General features: G+C 38.3%; 3 protein-coding genes across 5 annotated transcripts in view; all 3 read right to left on the bottom strand.

The window, feature by feature from the left end:
* tead3b (TEA domain family member 3 b) overlaps positions 1-205 on the bottom strand; it is a 34,856-nt gene extending 34,651 nt beyond the window's left edge. For all 3 annotated transcript variants that reach the window (XM_030051123.1, XM_030051125.1, XM_030051124.1), the window contains exon 1: positions 39-205. The gene's annotated coding sequence lies outside the window, so the exon portion shown is untranslated. The remainder of the gene's footprint in view (positions 1-38) is intronic.
* A 2,581-nt stretch (positions 206-2,786) lies between these two features.
* Positions 2,787-10,064, bottom strand: LOC115358957 (tubby-related protein 1-like). The gene is made up of 10 exons (XM_030051122.1): positions 9,896-10,064; positions 7,600-7,719; positions 7,098-7,262; positions 6,939-7,021; positions 6,505-6,669; positions 5,631-5,743; positions 5,374-5,482; positions 5,192-5,290; positions 4,710-4,881; positions 2,787-4,343 (listed from the first exon to the last, which is right to left on the bottom strand). The coding sequence occupies exons 1-10, from the start codon at positions 10,047-10,049 to the stop codon at positions 4,210-4,212; spliced, it is 1,314 nt and encodes a 437-aa protein (XP_029906982.1). The 5' UTR covers positions 10,050-10,064; the 3' UTR covers positions 2,787-4,209.
* A 113-nt stretch (positions 10,065-10,177) lies between these two features.
* LOC115359153 (uncharacterized protein DDB_G0284459-like) lies at positions 10,178-16,834 on the bottom strand. Its single transcript, XM_030051498.1, has 5 exons — positions 16,538-16,834; positions 15,602-15,650; positions 10,499-10,631; positions 10,275-10,385; positions 10,178-10,185 (listed from the first exon to the last, which is right to left on the bottom strand). The coding sequence occupies exons 1-5, from the start codon at positions 16,582-16,584 to the stop codon at positions 10,178-10,180; spliced, it is 348 nt and encodes a 115-aa protein (XP_029907358.1). The 5' UTR covers positions 16,585-16,834.
* Positions 16,835-21,277: the final 4,443 nt, after the last annotated feature.

Below are 21,277 nucleotides of genomic sequence, written 5' to 3'. Positions count from 1 at the left end.
TCATAACACAAAGAGGGCAAAATTTGTGGAGAACTTACCTTTATTTTGGCAGTCACCTTCCCTTTTCAAAGTGAGAACAACTGCCCAATTTTGATAGTTTATTATGTTTTGGCGCCTTATTGTTTTCCCTAATATTTCTCAGAGGTTTGACAGTATAAGTGGAATGTTAAGTATGACTTTGGTATGAAATCAACGCACTACACTGGAAAACGAAGGGGGGGAAAAAGACTTGCAAGGAGGAGCCATTGGCGAGCGTCAATCAACAAGCTTGGGGGGCAGTGACTTCACCGCGGTCTCCACCCCCGGAGCCTCCACACTGCACCGGGACTTCCTCAACCGCCTCAGTCCTGCACAGCGAGGCACCGGGCTGAGCAAAGCCCAACCGGACCGTAACCCAAACTGAACTCAAATAAAATAACATTAATTAAAAACAAAACAAAACAAAAAAACTATCATACTCTGAGCGTGGTGCTCAGTGGTGAGTTTACAGTGCGTTTAATTGTAGCTCTACCCGAGGGCTCCGTGAGGGGCTTCTCAGCCAAATGAGTTACAGTTTAATTTCTCTGTAATTTAATTTACAAGAAATTGTTACATAACAACTACAACAACAACAACAACAACAACAACAACACTAATACTATTACTACAACTACTACCACTACTACTACTACTACTACTACTACTATTACTAGTTCTAATAACAATAATAATAATGATAATAATAACAATGACAGTAATAAATTATTAAATTAATAAATGATTATTTTACCTTTATGTTTAAATCTCACTACTATTTTGAATCTGTCAGTGATGGAGCATGACATCTAAACTACATGCAACATAATATAAATATAAGTAATAATTATTATGTATTATTATATATGATACTATCAATTACCTTCTGTTGAAACAAAGTTAAGAATAGCCAGTCTTTATATTAAAAAAAAAAAAAAATAGGATTATCAATTATTATAATTATCAATCATTAACTGATGGAGAAGGGGTGGGACTCAATAAGTTTACACTTCTCCCCACTCCTTTTCCAAATATGTATGTGTTTGGATCATTTCTTTTGCACAGAGCTGTTCACTGATGGAAACTTTCATTTTCTCTTTCTCTGCTTGTTTTTATGTTCTCTTGCCTTTTATGTATTCAGAATTATATATATATATATATATATATATATATATATATATATACACACACACACACACACACACACACACACACACACACACACATATATATATAAACAATAAGCAAATCTGTTTTCATATCAGGGTCCTGAGACCTGCATCACTTCAGATGGGGGGTCAGATGGGGGGTCCACAGCTTAATGACAGTCAGCATGCAGGTCCATAATATGAAAAAGTTTGCAAAGCCCTCTGGTAAATCATGGTACTTTTTTGCGCTCTCTAATATCGCTGCAACAATCCTGTAGAATAGTGTATGTGGTTTTTTGGTTCTATTTCTATAGTTTCCCTTTGATTACAAGATTACTGTTGCTTGTTTTACCTAAGACTTACTCAGTTTTGTGCAAGTTCAGCTGGGCTGCTTTTTAAAATGTAAATCATGACTGCAATTCCATAACTATTATAATAAATCAGTTAGCACTTTACCAGTTGAGGTAAGGAAGGAGGTAAGAAAATCATTCAAATAAGGCTTTTAGCTGTCATCAAAATAATTGCTATTCCCTTGCATCGTCAGAGGTATATTTACAATGCAGGGAATTATTATTTCCATCAGCATTTAAGAAAAATGAATACTTTTTTTGGTGCAATTAATTAGCACTATAATGTCTGACTATTGATATATAGTTTTTTCCCCCCTTTTATGGTTACTCCATTAAAGGAAGCTTGAAACTGCTGGCATTGTTCATCACCATTACACTCAGACCAAGAGCAAGTTTCCATCCACCAACAGCTCCTTCTGTTGGTCAACAACATTGTTGCAACTTCTGGTAGGTCTACTGCTGAATAAATCTCAACTCGGGGCATGAATGCACACATAACGCTCCCAATTTTGAACAATTTTGAACAGACAAAAATGACTAAAATCTGTGGTGAACTGTCCATTACTTCACCCACCACTGTCATTTACTTGACTTAAAAGAGCAAAATTACACAAAGAATGATGTTTGCTTGGATGAAAAATGTCTCAGGTACCGACATTAGTACAGAATATGATAGATATGAATGATAACTGTTCTGGGATCTGGTAAAAAAAAAAAAAAAAAAAAATCAGCAGTAAACCTGGACACAACAGCAAAGACAATGGGGGGAAGAGCTGACTTGTGAAGATCTCTGTCCAGAAAGGCCCGCCAGCTTCAGGCTTCATTTAATCTGCGAGTTTGGACAACTGCCTGAGCAGGTTCAGGCAGAATACACACCTCTCACTTACTCTCCAGCTCCTTGGCCCAAACAGGTTTTTCATCCTGCGAGCAAAGCCCGTCTTTTCTGAAGAACAGCGTGGGTGTCTATGTCCCAACTCACAACCGAAAGAAAGTTTCTGGCCTGCTGCCAGCTTTCTGCTCAAGAGTAGATGGTACTGTCTCCAAATACATTTTCAAATGATCTCAACCAGGACCATAACAAAAAATCTAGCTTTATAAAGGGGGTGTAACTTTTAATAGGACTGACTACTTGCAAAGTCCAAGGCTTTTATTTTTGTAGTTGATTTTATTGCAACATTTTAGCACATTGCACTGTGCACTAACTAACTCAGAAGCACGAGGAAGGTGACAGGTTGTGTAAATGCATCTTTTTACTTCATGCAATAGACGCTGATGAGTTCGGGTGGGTTTAATTCACATGCTTTATTTAACAACGTTATTACAGTAGGCCTAAAAATGCACCGAAGGCAGTGTTTAGCATGATAAATGAATAGTAAAAATATTGAAACAAACAAACAAAAAAACACGTTAATAGAAAAATCTCCAGGAGCTCAAATTTCCAAATCAGAGACTCCATAGGAATCTGAGATAAAAATTAAAATCTAAATTACACTGAATTCTTAATCAAAACACCTGATGTTAAAACTAGACAGGGGGACATACAACAGAGACACCTATATAAAGTAAAAAAAAAAAAAAAAAAAAAAAAAAACTGCCTGACTTAGTACCTATTACATTAAGTTCATTATTCCAAGTTAGACCTAGCTACAAAATGGAGAGTCCAGCATGTAAAAGTGTTATCATGTGTTATCAAGGATTTAAAGAGCAAATCATCACTGAATCATACAGGGCAGAGACCTGCTGCACTGCTATAGGCTGAAACTTCAGCCTATATTCCACCTCTAGCTACACCCCAATCAGCAATGTCAAAGCGACACAGCCACAATTTTCTGCCCTATATGATTTAGTGTGATTTGCAGATGCGCTCTATAAGCTACGGCTGCCACCTGTCCTTTTCATTTCATTTTGTGCAATAAATCTCAATTTTAAATGCCATTTTCCAGTTGCTAACACGTCATGATGGAGCAAAACTCTACAATGTCAGACCTGCACATATGAATATGTCGTCAGAGGAACTCTGCTGGACATTTTTAATGTGTTGTTGGTGTATTTGCACTTAAACATCAGAGCACAAGACAATACAGTAGTGATTGAGTGGCCTATTGGTATTTCAAATACAGCACAACAGTGTGTAAAGCCAAAAAGCCTTCATTATTGAGGTTTCCTATCACCTCAAAACATCTCACAGTTTTCCAATAGTGTGTGGATACCCGACCCAAGCCCATCAAGACCCATCAGGTCGGGTCGGATTTGCACACAAAAAAAGAATGCCTGTTGGGTGCAGGTTGGGCTCGGTTACTATGCTCTTGGATGGCCCGATCTATGCAGCCCGATCCGCACTCTATTCTCCAGTGGCTGCAGTCCTTTGAAGTGTCTTGCTGTGATTGCCAGAAAACACTGATGCTGACACAACAACGTTTCTATGGCTTCTCCAAGGCAAAAACCAGGATTCTCTTCTGCCCAATGCCATGACAGGTCACATGATAAGATGAGATACATTGTATTAATCCCATGGGAAAAACGGGCAAGCAGAACAGGTGGTACTGTGAACCATCATTCATCGTCACCAGCATGACATGAAGTGTTGGGGGGCCTGTCCATCCAAACAGGCTGGTCTGTTCTGGGTGAGGACATGTCGCATCATTTCACCAGAAACTGGCGGTGGCAGGATAGAGACCGGACATCTTGATCTTGTGTTATTCGCAGGCTATTTTGCCATCAAAGCTGGAGAGTGCAATGGCAAAGGCTTGCACGGCACACATCGGGTAGTTGTAGTCCAACGTGAAAATGTCATCAGCTATCCGTCCAAACTGCATCACAATGTAGTCCACTGGAAAAGATGGTATACTGTTTTAGTGGATTGTCATCTCAATAATTTTGATTAAATCTAAGGGGTTCCCAAACTTTCAGTAAGATTAAAGAGTTTTGCCCTGTGGGACCCTATGTAGGATTTTGCAGTAAGATATGTAGACACTATGTTGTGACTGAGGTAATACTATCTGCATGATACGGCAGCATACTAAGGCCATTGTAGGGAGAAAAAAGAGAGAAAATAACTCGCATATTCTCTGTGATGATAGTGGTTACAATTAAATTAATTATTAATAAAGTTAATACCGAAACAATTATGGCAGATCGCTATTTTGCTAAAGTAAAAATCCCAAGTAAACCCTGTGCTTACAAGCTGCGTACTTACAATCTTTATTGTGGACTATCTGGAAGTTCTTGATGGAGGCCTGCGTGACCCTGCCGTTGAAGTTGAGCACATGAGATGCTGTCTCTTCATTCCACACAGGCGTCTTGTTATGAAGTTCAATTAGATTTTCCATTCTTCTATTCTGGTGCCTTATCAACAGACCATCACATTCCTGAAAAGAATTGACAGAATATTGTGACAGGTTATAAACCAACAAATGCTAACCAAGTTTGCACGCTTGCACGGCTCTGTGTTGTACTTGTGATAGACAAGAGGATCCATATAGCCTGATGCTGCGAGGTCAGTGTGAGCCCGCCTGTAGGCACAGCGTGGTATAAAGCAGTATAGGTCTAGTCAGTGCTGCCAGTGTGTATAGGGAAGGCGTTCTGAGATGCTTGAATTAAAACATCTCAAACGTCTATAATCTATAATCATATGTGTAATGTCATGCGTAATGCTAAACTTTGATAGAGAATACTGACATTTCTCGGTCGCAGAGGCACTCGATCATTATCCTTGTTCATCCCTGGGATTATGACCGTCATCCTTCTGGGTCCTTTCATCCCCAACACATTGGTTTCCTGATGCCAAACAAACATGGTTTTTAGATCAAACGTTACCTAGAAAATGATTCATGAAATGCAAAGTTTGTCCACTGACTTACATAGATGATGGCTGCTAACTCCTGGCGAGCGTTCGACATGTCTGGAAGAGCTCTGTCTGGGTTCAGAGCGTTGTCAAACACTGTGAACTTAGTCCCCATCAAGTTTGACCTACAGACAATCACTTCTCATATTAATGACCCATACTTGATCCTGGCACACAATTCATATGCTGATGTTCATGACTGTTTGACTGCAACTGATTAGATGAATGAATGAATAAATGAATTGAATGAATGCATTTTGAATCTTACTGCACCTCAGTTTTCCAACGAAATTCTCGCCACCTCTTGATAAATCTGTGGCATCAACAGAGATGAGGTAATTCGAAGTTGTGCTTTTCTTTCTTTTCCTTCCAGCCAACAGAAACGTCTACAAAACAGGAGGAAAGACGGGGGAAAAAATTTATTAAATACTTACATAAACAAATAAAAATACATTCCATTACTGGGTAAGTAAACGCCATTACAAATGGGATGCAATTTAATCAAGGAATTAAAATAAATAATAAGATATGATGAACAAATCATAAAAATGTGTGATTTACTACTGGACTAATTAATTTAATTTACACGACTGCTAGGAGTAATGCTTTCACTTTATTTTTCTTGTTTAATGTTGTAGTATTTTATACTTTCAAGGCACTCTGAATTATCAGGTTACTGTTACCCTGCTGGTGCTTCAGCAGTGCTCACTTATTTTCAAGGATTCAAGGATTCAAGGATTCTTTATTGTCATACCAACAACACATGCATGCACATGAGGAGGTATGAAATTAAGAACCGAGGCCTGGTCAAGCCAAGGACAATACAATGAAGTAAACACAATACAGAAATATAAAAATATAAGAGTATAAAAGTGTGTGATAAATAGTAGTATTTACTTTTTTTTACATTTACATTTCATTTACATTTTTACTCTTGGACCAAATCTGCTAATCTCCTTAATGTGCTAAATATTGAAACTTCCCAATGCATCTTCACCCAAATTTACAATAAAAAAACATAAAATGAGGATTCATGACACAAAAAAAAAAAAAAAGGACTTTGTTGAACAAAACTGTAAATTCTAAAAAAAACAGTACAAATTTGCTCAAATTGTGTGCAAAAGCTGTGAGAGAATGAGTCCCTGACCTTTTTCTCGTTGTCAAGGTGAAGGTAGTACAGAGGGTAGAGGCTCTTATCCATCCCCCTCTGGTCGCGGGTCACTCTACATTTCACCGTCACACCCTGTGGAGCCGGCTGCATGACAAACTCCTCCAGGTTGTCAAACTCAATCTCAGGTGATGGAGGTCTCTCCTGGAGACAGAACACAGGAAAAGAACAGGTAAGTCTGCACTGAAACCTTTACTTCGTCTGCTACTTGCACAGAAATCTAGCTCATCTTGCACAACATTCAGGGTGCATCTCCTCTATAAGATAAAGCGTGTGACTGAAAAGTTTGGGTTATTAGTTTATTTGGCAGGGACTAGGCACGACACACTAGCTGAGTAGTAGTAGCCAAGTGGCTCACTTCACACTAAATGCTCTAAATGGAAAGTTGAGGCTACGAGTGATGACAGTGATACCTTTTTCTTCTTCCCTTTCCCCTTCTTCTTCTTTGATTTCTCTTCTTTTTCAGAGTCAGAATCACCACTTTCTTCTGCTTTGGCTGAAATAGACAATAACATGTAAATCACACACTGGTTAGTGACCCAAAAGACAGAGCAGGGTGCTCAGAAACTCACCTTTCTTCTTTGTCTTCTTGTCTTTGTCTTTGTCTTTGTCTTTGTCTTTGTCCTTGTCCTTGTCTCCTGCTGTTTGGAACATGGACGCCGGGGTGGAGTTGGATTTTTTCTTTGACTTGCTTGGCTTGGTCTCCTCCTCACTCTCATCACTGTCTGATTTGGCAGCTGATAAGAGAGGACGTATGTTTTATTAAAACATTTCTAATTTCAGAACATTTTATTCAATTTCATGCCATTTCAAACATCACAACATAGTCAACAGTAATGACAGAAATTTCATATTTTATTTTAACAGATTGTATCATTTCAGCATGGACTCTACCCAACAAAAAAAAAAAAACAAAACACACAAACACACAAACACACACACAGCCACAAACACACGTACACAATGCAGGGTCAGTATAAGTGCAATGTAGTAGGGGGTTCAGAGGCCTGAAAACAGGCAGACCACAAAACAATGTGACTGATTTATCAAACATCATTTCCAATATTTACTCACCTTTCTTCTTGCTTTTAGAATCTTTCTCTCCATTTATCTGGAACATTGAAGCTGCTTCCTTCTTCTTCTCTTTCTCCTTTGATTTTGACTTCTTCTCTTTTCCATCAGAGTCTTTGTCCTCTGAGAAAAGACCAACAGGTAAAATGAAAATCAGTTATTACCTTAATGAATAAATAATTTCACAGTGCAGAATAATGTGAACAGACATTGATAAATTTGGTTTAGAGTAACTTTTCACCCCACACCACTTCACCACTTTTATTTACTTATCTATTTATTTCATTGTATTTTATATGCTATTAATTACAATTGAAAATCTGCAGTACAGTGCATTCTTCCTGCTGTGCCCTTTGCTCAAAATGCCTGTCATCCAAAAACTGGCTGTCTGAAAGGCTGTAAGGACTGACATGGATGTATGTAAATGGCAAACTTCATCAAGTTGAAAAATGGGTTAAATCCCTCGAGCAGTGGAGGCAAATGCAACAAATGCTAAACTTCTTATAGCTGCTTTATGCACTAGACAATGGAGACGGAGGGTCGGAGTAGCACAGATGTGGATTATTGAGATGAGCAGACAAGATCCACTCCATTATCAACGTTTCTTTCAAAGAAACTTGCATTTCCACCTTTATGTAGTGCATTTACTTTTGTTTGAGTTGAACATCAGCTGCTGGTTGTTAGTCAGTGTTAGAGCTTATTTCTGAGCACACCTCAACTTCATCACACCAATCCACTACAGAGATCTGCTGATCCTTGAAACTGCTGATTTAACATATAGAGCACAGATTCTGTACTGACCTGAGGTACATCGCAAAAATTAGGACTGGGAAAAAATCGATTCACTTAAGTGTCACTATTATTTTTTAATGATTACTTATGATTTTTTCGGTAACTCTTTACAATAACTAACTTTAGTTAATGCTGTAATAAACATTAAGTAACAGGTAATGAATATTAAGTAACAGTTAACTAACCATTAACTAATGTGTCTAAGAATCATGTACTAATGCTGTTCATACTAAGGTATTAATATATATGTTATTTAAGGCTTATTGTAGATATTATTAACATAAGTAAATGCCATAATAATCATTAACTAACAGTTTATTAACCATTACGGCATTAACTAACGTTAACTAACATTAATTGTTGTACTGTTATTGTAAAGTGTTACCATTTTTTCAATTTAGAGTAAAGATATTGGCATCATATGAAACTAGATGATCTAAAGAATACATTAGTACCATGTGATACTAGATTGTCAGCAAGGGGCTAAAGTTAGGATGTTTCAATAACCTAAAATTGTAATAATCATACCATCAACTAACAATACTTAAAAGAAAATCTCAACAATTTGGGCAAAACATCCTTTTTCTGACTTCCCCAGACTGAGACAAAATGTTCGATACCATTTTGTCCTCTGTATGTCCACTGGTTTGGTTCCTATGAGTAGCATTTCATGTTAGCTTAGCATAAAGACTTGAAGTCTATGGGAGTCGTTAGCCTGGCTCTGTCAAAGTGAAAATATAAACCTTACAGCAGCCCTGAAGCTGTCTTATTTGCACAGTGGAACATCTGGATTTGAAATACATGTCTTTGAATTAAAAAAAAAAAAAAAAAAAAAAAAAATCTTGTTATTTCAGGAGAAGTTAGATGGAGGAAGAGTAACTGCTGCTGCTACTGCTGAAGGTACAGCAGGACCTGGCACATACTAACTTCTCCGAAAAACACTCTCATTTCTTTTCTTTTTTTTTTTTTTTTTTTTTTTTTTAAATTCCAAGGCATGTATTTCAAATCCACATGATACATTATTATAGATTTTTTGTTTTCAGAAGGAATCCAACTGAACAGAAAATTAGAATTTCAAAACAGGCAGCAGGGCGGTCACGCAAAAAGCAAATTTCTCCTTAAGACTTTAATAACATATATAAAAAAAAAAAACAACAACAGCAGCAACAACAGAAAAGTGACTGTCTGACTGCCTGTGATCGTGAAGATATGTGTTTTTAAAAGTGGAATACCTTGAGAAACAGATTGATTCAAATCACTTCACATTTGTTTAGACTTTAACTCAAATCCAAAGAAAACCTCCTGTCTTCCCAGTTTATTACTTTCGGGGCGAGCCACTCCACTAATAGTTGTGCTTTGCTACCTTTGCAGATAAGCCAAACTTTCCACTTACTCCTCATTACACAATGAAATCATCTAATCCTCTTAGAAGCATTAGTCTGATCTTACACATGTTGTACTAAGTCCACTTTAACTCCGTTCAAAACCCCGCGACACGCTGCCATACCTTTAGATTTGGATTTCTTCTGCTTGGTAGAGGCAGGAGGAGGAGAACTGTCCTTTGTTGTCTTTTTCTTGGTTTTCTTTTTGGGGGTGTCCTCCTCATCATCATCGTCGTCATCATCGTCATCTGTGTCTGAACCTGTTGAAAGGCACAACATTATTAACTCAAACGATTTTTGGCCTTTTTACTGTTATCGTTCCTGAGCTCCAAAAATAAATTCAAATTGGGCCCCTACGGAGCAGTAAATTAGTCAGGCAGGTTTGCTTGTACGGCCCTTAATCACAGTTACAACCCTAAAGGGCTTCACAGATCCCAGTTTTAACACAGCACACTGAAAATGGCTGCGATGTTTCCACTGCAGTAATAGCTATTGATGACTTACTTTTCTTCTTTTTTGGAGCACTTTTGGCTTTCTTCTTTGGCTCTTTCTCTTTTTCCTTCTCTGCTCCTTCTTTATCCTTTTCTGGTTTCTTTTTCTTCACCTTCTTTCCATCTTTTTAACAATTAAGGGGGGAACAATAGTGGGACAGGCAGTTAGAGTCTGGTGTTGCATGTTATCAACTATACGTTATGCAAAAGATAGATTGTGTCATCAAGATTGCTCACTTTGAATGGCAGGGCTCTCGTCTTCTGACACATCCTCGCTCTTCTTGCTCTTTGTTTTTTTGGGCTTGGCTTCGGTTCCGTTTGACTTGGCCTCTGTGGTGCCATTGGCCTCCTCTTTCTTCTTTTTTGGTTTCTTGAAGTGTTCTTAAAGATTACAAAACAGCATAGAGGTGAGACTCAGGGTACAGAAAAAAAGAAAGAAAAAGTCATGACACAGACCAAGTAAAATTAAACTGAAAAAGACAATTATTACATTAAGCAGCAAGTTGTATGAAATCTCAGTATCAAAATGGCAGCATTTATTTTGCGTTCTACTAAACAGATTCATCATAATAACTCACCATCACAAGTTCAGACATGAAGGGAAGCAAGGGACATGAAGGGAAAAGCAATTTAAAAAGAGAACAACTAGAAAAAAAATAATTTCTTGTATTTACCTAATCAAGTTATGTCAACAATTTCCACCAAACTGAGTTGTGTTATAATTTAATAATATTATTAAGATGACAATAACTGATTGACATGCAACCAACAGGACTGTATTATGCAATTCCAACATTATCTGGTCAACTTGGATCTCATTAGTGGGTCTGTGTCCAGCTAACTAAACTGACCACCATAAATTCAACAAAATGCTGTTTCTTTCCTTTTCCAATATAAAGATATATCATTATACTGACTTAACACATTTATTTATATCTAACTTAACTTTTGGACCACTGTAACTCAAACCAGCTAAACAATAACTTGTAGTAATTTAACCACCTTAATTAAGTGTGGAAACCATTGGATTTTATCTTACTTAACTGGTTTTCATTGTTTTGATGTTATTCATTTTAATTGGACTTGCTGTATCTAATAATGGTGACAATATAGCACCATAGATAACCAGCCTGTCCAGCTGCATGTGCTTAAATTATGGAGACCTACAGTGTGACGGCTGATTTGTATCACCTTACTAATCATCATTTTCCATCTTCTTAAATGTTATACAACATATACAAAAGACTAATACATAGAAAATGGGACCCAGTTCAGCTAAAATTATTGGCTGACACTACACTGTTTTCATTGGTGGCCCGACTCACTGATAAATTTGGTGCTCATTCCATATTTTCTGTGAGTCCGCTTATTTCATTCAACCCTCAGTTATGCATAATGCACCTTTAAGTTTACATCCACTTTTTCACAAGAAATGGTTTGATCAGCAGTCCTCCCTAGTCCCTTTCTCTTTCCCTCTCTGACACTGTAGTTGTTTACTGATGGAAGGACTTAAGAGTTTAGTTAAGATTTAGTTACGACAACTGAATTAAGCAACAGGCCATGAGGTAATCACAGTGACACCGTGCAAGCAAAGTTTAATTTGAAAGCACTGAATAATCTATTTTAAACTTCTCCGTTTTGTAACTATTTTATGTAACTTGCTCAGACCTCCACTGGAGTACTAAGAAACCTAAGTAAATGCATCATGAGCACAATAAATCACAAACACAAATTGCATCACACGTACTAGAGGGACAGCGGGCAGCACGCCAACATGTCTTGTCAGTGTGATAAACTGTCTCTTCAACTTATGAAACGTAATTAAATGATCAAACCACTTCAAACCTGTTTAGCTGCCAGATAGGTAGGGCTTACCACAGAGGACAATGCAATAAGAGCTAGAAATTATAGCCTATTACAGTAAAAGTATTTTAAGAGTCTTCCTGAATTGCTAGATGCTTAATTGTAACTCATAATCAAAACTGTAACTGGTAGCTGTATTTAAACGTAGTATGGATGAGACAATTTTAAATGTATTTTGTGTTCTGTGTAAATGTACTTCTTCATAAGTAAACAATGCATTAACAGCCAGGTAATCAATAATTCCTCTAACCTGTATGACCACATAGGTCATTTATTGAGTTATTATAGTTTTGTATTTTCCATTACTTCTTATTTTTTATTTCTTTTTTGATTTTTGTTTTCAATTCAGTTTAGTTTCAGTTAGTTTCCAGAGTGGGCTTGCTCATTTGAGTTTAGTTTTCATTGTTTAAAAATGTTTTGTTTTAGTGTAGTTTTTTGTGTCAGTGTTACTTTGAATTGTTTTTTGGTTTTGTTTTTTTTTTGAGTTATAATAAGGGCGGTGTGTGTTGGGGCCAGATTTAAGAAGGTCTGAATACATATTACAATACAATCAACACTTTGTGAGGTTGACTCCCAGGCATGTCAATGTCTCAGTCTCAACAAACATCAGTACCAACACCTCCTCATGCTGGCTGGGCTCACACATTTGACCAAAGAGGAGACCAGAAAGGAGTGTTTCCTAAATTAGTAGCACATACGAGCCACAGGAGCAGCTCTAATTCCAGCCAAAGGACTGTTTCCTCAGTGAGCTAGCTAGCTAGCCCACTAGCCACCTGAAATATTTAGTTAAGGTTAGAGTTAAGGTTACCAAACGTTAGCTAATATTTGTTAATATCAAGTAGCTAATGTTAGGTGACTAGAGGTCATTTAACTTTAAAAGGCAACTATAGGTCATAAGAAGCTGCTGGAAAATGACCTGCAGGGTCTTTTTTTGCTGGAGGGCAGTCTTCGTTAATGCACTGTGTTATGAAAAGTTACAAGGTCACAAAACATTAGCTAATGTTTGTTAATATTAGGTAGCTAATGTCAGGTGGCTAGAGTTCGCTTAACATTACAGTGGAACTCCAGGTCATAATAAGCTGCGGTAGAAATGACCTATGGGGTCATTTGCTCCAGCATCATCTTCACTAAGTATCCATCCAGGAATGAACCTAGTCAGCTTTGTCTGTCAAGATTTTTTTGTATGCTATCGTTTTCAGATGAAATAGGGGAAGACAGAAGAAAAACAATGTATCCACATTAAAAAAAGGTAACCCTGTCCAAAAATAATCTCAGGGATGGGACTGCTGTTTGTTTTGCCTGTTCCCCCAACACCTGTGCTCGGTCTTGGAAGACCTGAAGATTTTATGAGGCTTTTATCACCTGCACTCCCTCATGTAGCGACAGGAACAAGCTGTCAGTGTCCCAAGTCACAGAGAAGGAGGTCAGTGTGATTGTGGCCGATGTGATTTAAACAGCGATGGTAAAGGTAATCCTATTAGATGTAGATTCCCCATGGATGGAGATCTATTTCTGTCCTCACCGCAGACAATCCACCGCTCATTGAAAAGGTAGCAGGTCAGACAGCTGGGACATTGTCATTTGTTATGATATTAAAGCTAATGAATCCCATCATGTTTCACATGTACTTTATACAAATAAAACATATTAGTCCATTATAGTAGCAGGTTCTTTGTTGAAATAATGATTGACAGACACTAATGGGAAACATTTCTTTCAAACCTGATCTGTTTTCTTGTGGTTTTGTTCTCTACCATAAAAGACCACACTACTGCCTTAAACTGGACTTAAAAAGGACATTTTTTCCTATTTCTTTTTTTGTCTTAGTTACACATGCAGTAGACTTTTGCCCATTTCTGCATTACAGTCATAACTTCCAAATTTCAAAGAAAAATTGTTAAAAATTGAAAATTGCTGCTGACACAGAACATTTCCAAATGCATATTATTTGTGCTCTTAATTTAAGCAAAGTGTCTCTTTTTTCCAAAATAATTTTAAAGTCTTTCTACTGTTGTTGCTTGGCTTTAACAGATTACCGAGGGTACAGTAATTGCACATGACTGGAAGGTAATGATTGTAATTCAGTGAAAGGCCTGAAACCCTTAAGAAGTCAGAGGAAAATTTATGGAATAATAATGACATTTATTTCAAAATTGAATAAGTAGATTAATGATATTATGATCCAATAATTAACTTTAGTATTGGAGGATGAACAGACAGGCCATTTTTTACAACAGCATAAAAAAAAAACAAAAAAACAACTGTTAATAGGTATGGTACATTTGGTCCTGACATCTTGTTGAGGTGATTGGATCGCACGCTTGATGTCCTCAGTCCCTCTTGGGTGCATTTACAGATACATTTCTAAGGGGATGAGCTCTATCTGGGTGAAATCTGGTTGGCTGTCATGATGCATGTTAATGCCATGAGTAGAGGCCGTCCATGCTGTAGTCACCTAGAGTCACCTAGAGTGACAGTTTCTAAGTCATGTCAAAATATTGTCCAGGTTACGTCTCCTGCACTCCATTCTCCTCTGAATGATTCCCGTCCTGACATTTGCAAAGAGCAGTTCCCTCACATTCGGGTCAGAGATTAAATGTAATCAGCCTTCCTAATGTCTTTCTAATTTAGATGAGGAAATCTGAAGTATTCTTAGTCACAAATAGATGCTTTGTTACGTTCAAAAACTCAAACAGAGGTAAAAACAACTTTACCTCTAATGAATGCATTGCAACCCATGTCCTAAACTTGGCATGGGTTGCCAACTGTTAATAATGTTACATGACAACCGTTAAAATAGTTATTCGAAATGTCATTCATTTTATCACTCATGTCGCCTGCTCTAGATGCCTCGAGATCTCATCAGTAAGCGGTTGCAGGTTAGAAAACAAACTAAACTGACTTCAAAGTCAGCGAGAAACCACAAAACCAGGATCACAACCCGACTCATTTACCTTCTCTGCAGACATGGTGCGGCCTCCGACTTCAGCTACACATTATGTGCTTCTTTCTCAGAGGTTAGAAAATAAAAAAGCAGGCCTCTCGGCAGAGATAATGAGAGAGTGAGAAAGCCCTGTACTCAGTGCATCCCCATCAGCAGAAAGTTGTTAATAGGATTTATGCGTAAAGCCATCTGCTCTGTAGAAACACGTCAACGGGAGAGACCAACAAGGGCTTTAGAGGAGGGTGAAGACTTGTTTATCAGGGTGGAGCTGGAACACACATGGGACCACTATCCAGAGAAGTTATGGTCCCTGTGAATGTTTGAATCTGGGGGACTCACGTCAGTTCTGGCACAACTGCTGCAAAATACTTTTGAAGAGTAAGGGATGGGGAGATAATACTCTTGCCTGCATTCATTCACACCTTTACTTATTACAGTGGCTATAACTGAATGTCTCACTGGCTCTTTCCAGTTTTAGCAAACAGAGGAAACATGCATGTATCTATCCATCTATCCTTCTATTTAGCTTTTACCTTTTCCTGCAGACGCAATGTTGAAGCAGCAGCATTGTCCTCTTGGGGCCTGGGACAAAAATGTGAAGTGCATATTTATCATATTAAAATAATATAATAATACTTCAAGAGCATAGTGGCCATTTATTACTGTAACTGCCACATTTAGGGCACATGTTTGGTTCATGATGGTCTCTGCAAAATGCTTGATGGAACTAAAAGGCATGATTTTGCTGTGCTCCCTATCTAACCTGACAGGAATACATAGCTGATCCAAGGTTTGGCCTGTTCAGTGAGGAGAGGGGATTCTCAGTGAATAATGGTCAGCATTTGCAGTAATCATTCAAGACCTGCACACAGTGGAAAGGAAAAGGAAAACAGAGGCCATAGAAGCTTTTTGTGACAGCCAGGAGCCTGGTCAGTGTCAAATCTGCTCTTCTTGCGCTTCCAATGGTACAAAGTGTTGTTCTTGTATTAATAGGTCAGGCAGGGTGCAGGAATTGGACATGACAGCAAGGAATCAAGCTTTCCCCTGACACTTATTGGTTTAGCACCACTTGGCTAGTGGAGTATGGAAACTGGGCGTGGTAGCGTGCAGTATTAATAGCCATTGAGAAAACCACGAGACCTTAGGTGTGGGGAAAAGGAGGCAGGACATATGTGACTTAACCAAGAAATATTCGCGTATGTCTTTACTTCCAAGCTCCGGAGGGGACGCAGATGGAAACTAAGGTGACTGCTTAGTGAATATAGCACAGCAACACCATGCATACGAGGAAAAAATATACAAATGATTAGTATCTTTATGGTTTGCATCACAGGGAAGAAAAGAAGAAAAAGACTGTGCTGTCTTCTATAGGTGAACATAAACAGTGATAGTGAAATTGCTTGAATTGTAAATGAATAAATTTGCATGTGACAAGTTCTGTTGTGCACCATGCCAAAATATCAACATACCTGTCATGTGTCCAGACCTCTCTGAGGGCGTCCTTCTGCAGAGGCATGGTAGATGTAGGGTTGGATCCAGGTTTTGGACTAAGAAACAGATCACTGACTAAAGACCATCCAGTGTAAATCACTGCATTTAACCTTACATGTTAATGTGTGTGAAAAGCTATATTCGTGCACACACACGCCATGTCTCACCAGGTAGTCGTTTCACTGGGCAGCAGTTTGACCGTAGGTGTCTATCCACATTGTGAATGCCCGCAAGGGTTCATACATATCCCGTAGGCCAGAGGACAAGGGTCACATGACTTGGCTTCTAAGAGGATTTTTCACAAGGCAGCAGGCCCGCACCCCATCGTCTACCTCTCAACCGAGACAACATGCCCCTTCAGTTCGGATTACCCTAATCAGCTACACACCATCTGGGAGCATTTCTAGGTTTTTTTCATTGAAAAGCTACAAAGGATTCCAAAAAAAAAAAAAAAAAAAAAATTAAAAAATTAAAAAATTAAAAAATTAAGAAACAGTGGCTTGCATGACTCCGAGTTTCACTCAAAAAATGTTCCACAACTGACATGTTGTGAAAAAGTAATGAAAGGCAATCAGGTTTCTTTACTGTAGAGAGAAAAAAACAGGCCCAAACAAAACGTGTTTTAGGTGAGCTGTGTGTGCTCACACAAATACAAAGGCAGGAGCCTAGAGGGTAGAAAAGCTTGTTTATGACAAGAAGGTTGCATGTTTGAATCCAAGGACAAGACACTCTGCAGGTAATGTGCCCTTGAGCAAGGCACTGAAACTACTAAAAACTATCCATCCATATCCACTGCCATTTATTATGCATACTCAGTCTAGCTTCCTCAGATGAATAAGGATATAATGATACAAATAACCATCATAATCATACCAGTATTACTATTATAACTAGTACTACTGATACTACTACTACTACTACAATCTATACAATAATAATAATAACAAAATAATAATAATAATAATAATAATAATAATAACATCAGAATTGAATGAAAAATAATCCATCCATCCATTTTCCATACAATTCCATTACACAGTCATAATACACACATAACATGATACTATTAACTATTTATACCATAACACAATAGTATTATAAAAAAGATAAAAAAGAAGCAAAGAATCAATTTTTTTCTATTTTTTTTAATTTTTCTTCTATTTTTCATATCCACTTATTCATGTAATACTACTGCTACTATAATACCAATACAGTTTTTCTCAGTTGCTGTGGCTCATTCTTTGAAACAGTGTTAATCTTCTCTAAACTGTAAGTGCATTCCTCACAACTGTTTCATGGGATATCACAGCTCTATTGCACTTCTGCAAACACTAGTAACTCACCCAAAACACCTCCTTCAAAACCAGTTATTGTGTCAGTAAACTGGCCAGTGCCACCAAAATGAAAAGCTGTTTTCTCATTGTTTGAGCTGTACTGCTCAAAATGTCTAGATGTTTATTCACCATGGTTGTCAGCCCTGGAAATGTTTCTTACACACAAATTTCTGTTTTGTTTTACTTTTTTTGTTGACACTGACTGCTTACTGTACTGTACAAGAATGTCACTTTTGTCTCGCTGGCTGCTATTGTGTATCACACTGAGCTGTTCAGATTCCACTTTCAGCAGCAGGTAAAAGTTTACTGGGAAAAGTCAATACTGTATAATACTGCTGCGCACAGAAAAGGGATATGCACATTTGTATGTATTCAGTATTCAGTTCATTTGTGCAGCAATGTGCTACCCTGCTGCACAAATGAACTGCCAGAAAATGACATCCATGCAAGAAAAAAACTGCAACAATGAAAAATCTGTGGCAGTTCAGTCAAAAACAACACTGCAATTTCTCATCCTTTTGGTGGGCATCCTGTCCAGATATTTTTCTCAACATCACATCTGATGTGTTCCCTTGCAATGACAGATTTTGATACCTTAACGGATCATTCTGCGTTCGATGGCTCAGTGACAGAATGTTTAGACACTGTGCAGAGCATCACAGTGTCACTGAGAATCACGTCACCAAGCCATGTGCAAGTGCTTATTGTGCCAATTGTGGACAATTGCACTTACTCTTTTGCACACATGTGCCAAAACATGTGCAATTTGCTTGAATGAATGAATGAGAATTTCAAATATTTTGTGAACAACAAGCTAACTGTTCAGAGATTTGAACTTTCTGTTTTGAAAGAAAGAAGATTTGAGCCAATGCAAATGAGAAAAACTGATAGCACTAAAAATACTAATAATGTGATTCCTTCAGACAACCACCAGATGCTGCTGTATCCCAAGAGACAAAAAGCCGTGCAAGAGTCAGCTGAGGCACCAGGGGGCACAAGGAAGTGCATTATTTCACCTTTATGCATTTTAAACTGATCTAGTAACCTTCGGCAATGATATTCTAAAGGCTGAAAAGCATTATTACCAAAATGAAACTGGTAACTGCATCTAGAAAACACCTTCAGCACTGCTATCTCAGCCCTCACTGGCGGAGATGGGAGGAGAGCAAATGACAGCTGACGTGAACAATAACACATGTGATAGGAAGTAAAGAGTGTAAAGTGATTTTTTTGTTTTGGGGGGGGGGGATCAGAGTCTTTGTCTGTCCACATCCCTGGTCATGCTCACACTGTCCAGGCGTTGACTGCTGAAAAGGGTCTAGACTAATGGCTTTGCTGGCATTTCTGCAACATTTGACAGTAACATGGCAGTTGGCAGGCGGCCTAAGGAAGGCCAATGACCTCAAGGGAGACGAGGCGAGGCCATCAAGATCTTAAAGAGACAGTAACTGCAGCATGTTCCTCACCATAAGTTGTTTTTCCAATCCTATTTCACGTCGAATGTGTTTTATTACAGCATGGTGGCAAATAGTGTCGAAGCAGTGGGAAGCAGCAAGAGAGGGGCTATAAACCCAGCTCTTACTACATCAACAACTGTAACAACAAACCTGAATGAAATGGAAACACATGAATCAAAGTTATGGTGAAAAAGGGACCATTCAAAGCAGTTGTGCAAACACTATGCTCAGGAAAATGATGTTAAGTACATAAAGGTAGAGTGTTCCAGTGGCAGTGACCTGTGTTTGAGGGGGGATATGATGATGATATTTTAGTCCATCGGTGCGTTTAGTGCTGAAACAGTACGGTGGTGAGGACGTGAACCCGGTGGCACCGCTAAGCCTGGTGAATCATCAACGCAGAGAGGGCCCTATCACAGGAAGGGCAAACAATGAAGACGAAACAGGAAAATCTGGGTTAAATGAATCTTTCCCCAAAGGAGGGATTGTTTGAGAGAGAGAGAGAGAGAAAGAGAGAGAGAACGAAGAGAAAAGCAGACAATAGCAGGAGGTCTCCTTTCCACTCACTATAAATGGCATGATGTTTTTCAGGAACAAAATAGTCTCTTGGGGCATTGATAGAATAATGGAAAACGAACTCTTCATGGTTAAACAAGGTCACATCCTGTTGAAAAGAACTATCGTAAACTATGAAAAGTTAGATAAATTACAGCTTAATGAGGGTTACACCTTAAGCCATGGAGTCCCAATTTGAAAAGATTTCATTTGAGGAGACTTCAGGCCAAGAGGATGTTTGTGGTGAGATAACTGGACAGCTATTTATACTCTGGGAGGGAGAGAAAACAATGAAACCTCTGATCAATCTTTTACCCTGTATTCTTCTGACTCTGTCCTAAACTGTCCTTAACATGAATGAAGCAACAGTGAAATTAAACTATTTCTCATGTGCCACCGAGTAGAATCCCTCGAAGGATCCACGTGTCGCTCCTCAAGCTCCTCTTTGTACAGCGCATAATGTATTATTGTATTCATTCTGTTGCTGTCCTGAAAGCTGAGGGATCAAATTTCCATCTCCCTCAACCTGTACTATCTCTTTATTTGTACACATGTGCTCCTCATCGGACCATATGTCATTGGGGTACACTTAGCTTTGTAAGAAGATAAGAGGCAAATGTTGAAACGAAATAAAAGTTCCCCGTGCAGGCCCAAAAAGCACTGTGTCAAATCTAATAAAGAGCAAATTGAGAACACTCCTTTGCTCACAAGCCTCTCTGTTGCCTCTCGGCCTCGTTAATACAATCTTCCCGGCCAGAAAAAGTAGACCATATTATGGCTACACAATGCATAGTGCATTATTTGCCTTATCGACCCATAACAGAGAAAGAGGTGGAGGTGGGGCGGCTGAAATGGACACTGATGTGAACAGTCGGTGGGAGATGATGACATCACTCTTTCTGAGCATGTTGGCAGCAAGTGGAGGGTCCCAGTGGCGACAATGTGTCAGATGTTGGTGAACTTTTTTGTTCCCTTAAATTTCCCTCTAAATAGCCTTAAACAACAACAACAACAACAACAACAACATTTTTTTCTATATTGTATGATAATGGCACATACATATTGTATAAATCTTGTATATCTGGTTGTAGCATTTAATTGAAGCAACACCACACTTACAGTATATTGAGTGAAATATTCATTAATTCGTTCATTAATTCATTCATTCATGGTGTTATAGTTGCACCATTAACCTTTTTGAACTCCAGTTTTCCCTTAGGTAAGTTCACAGGTAGAAATTTTTTTTCATATTGTTCATCAATATCACATCCATATTCTGTATCTGCTCGTTGCAAAGCTTATGTGATGCTAAATCACACTCATATTGAGTGAAATATTGAAACCCCTCTGCCTCTGTTTTATGGCTGCAGCA

Source organism: Myripristis murdjan, chromosome 5 (genome assembly GCF_902150065.1).
Source record: "Myripristis murdjan chromosome 5, fMyrMur1.1, whole genome shotgun sequence".
In the NCBI taxonomy this organism is placed as follows: domain Eukaryota; kingdom Metazoa; phylum Chordata; class Actinopteri; order Holocentriformes; family Holocentridae; genus Myripristis; species Myripristis murdjan.
Note: the sequence above shows the minus strand (reverse complement) of the source record. Positions and strands in the feature narration are given on the sequence as shown.

Excerpts from the sequence above, each read along its gene's own strand:
- LOC115358957 (XM_030051122.1), bottom strand. The coding sequence starts at position 10,049 with ATGTTGTGCCTTTCAACAGGTTCAGACACAGATGACGATGATGACGAC. Across the intron at positions 7,720-9,895 it reads GAAGAAATCCAAATCTAAAG|AGGACAAAGACTCTGATGGA; the intron begins GTATGGCAGCGT and ends GTCTTTTCTCAG. Across the intron at positions 4,882-5,191 it reads TGCCTCTGCGACCGAGAAAT|GAATGTGATGGTCTGTTGAT; the intron begins GTCAGTATTCTC and ends AATTCTTTTCAG.
- LOC115359153 (XM_030051498.1), bottom strand. The coding sequence starts at position 16,584 with ATGCCTCTGCAGAAGGACGCCCTCAGAGAGGTCTGGACACATGACAG. Across the intron at positions 10,632-15,601 it reads CATTGCGTCTGCAGGAAAAG|AAACCAAAAAAGAAGAAAGA; the intron begins GTAAAAGCTAAA and ends GAACACTTCAAG. Across the intron at positions 10,386-10,498 it reads CGAGAGCCCTGCCATTCAAA|ATGGAAAGAAGGTGAAGAAA; the intron begins GTGAGCAATCTT and ends ATTGTTAAAAAG.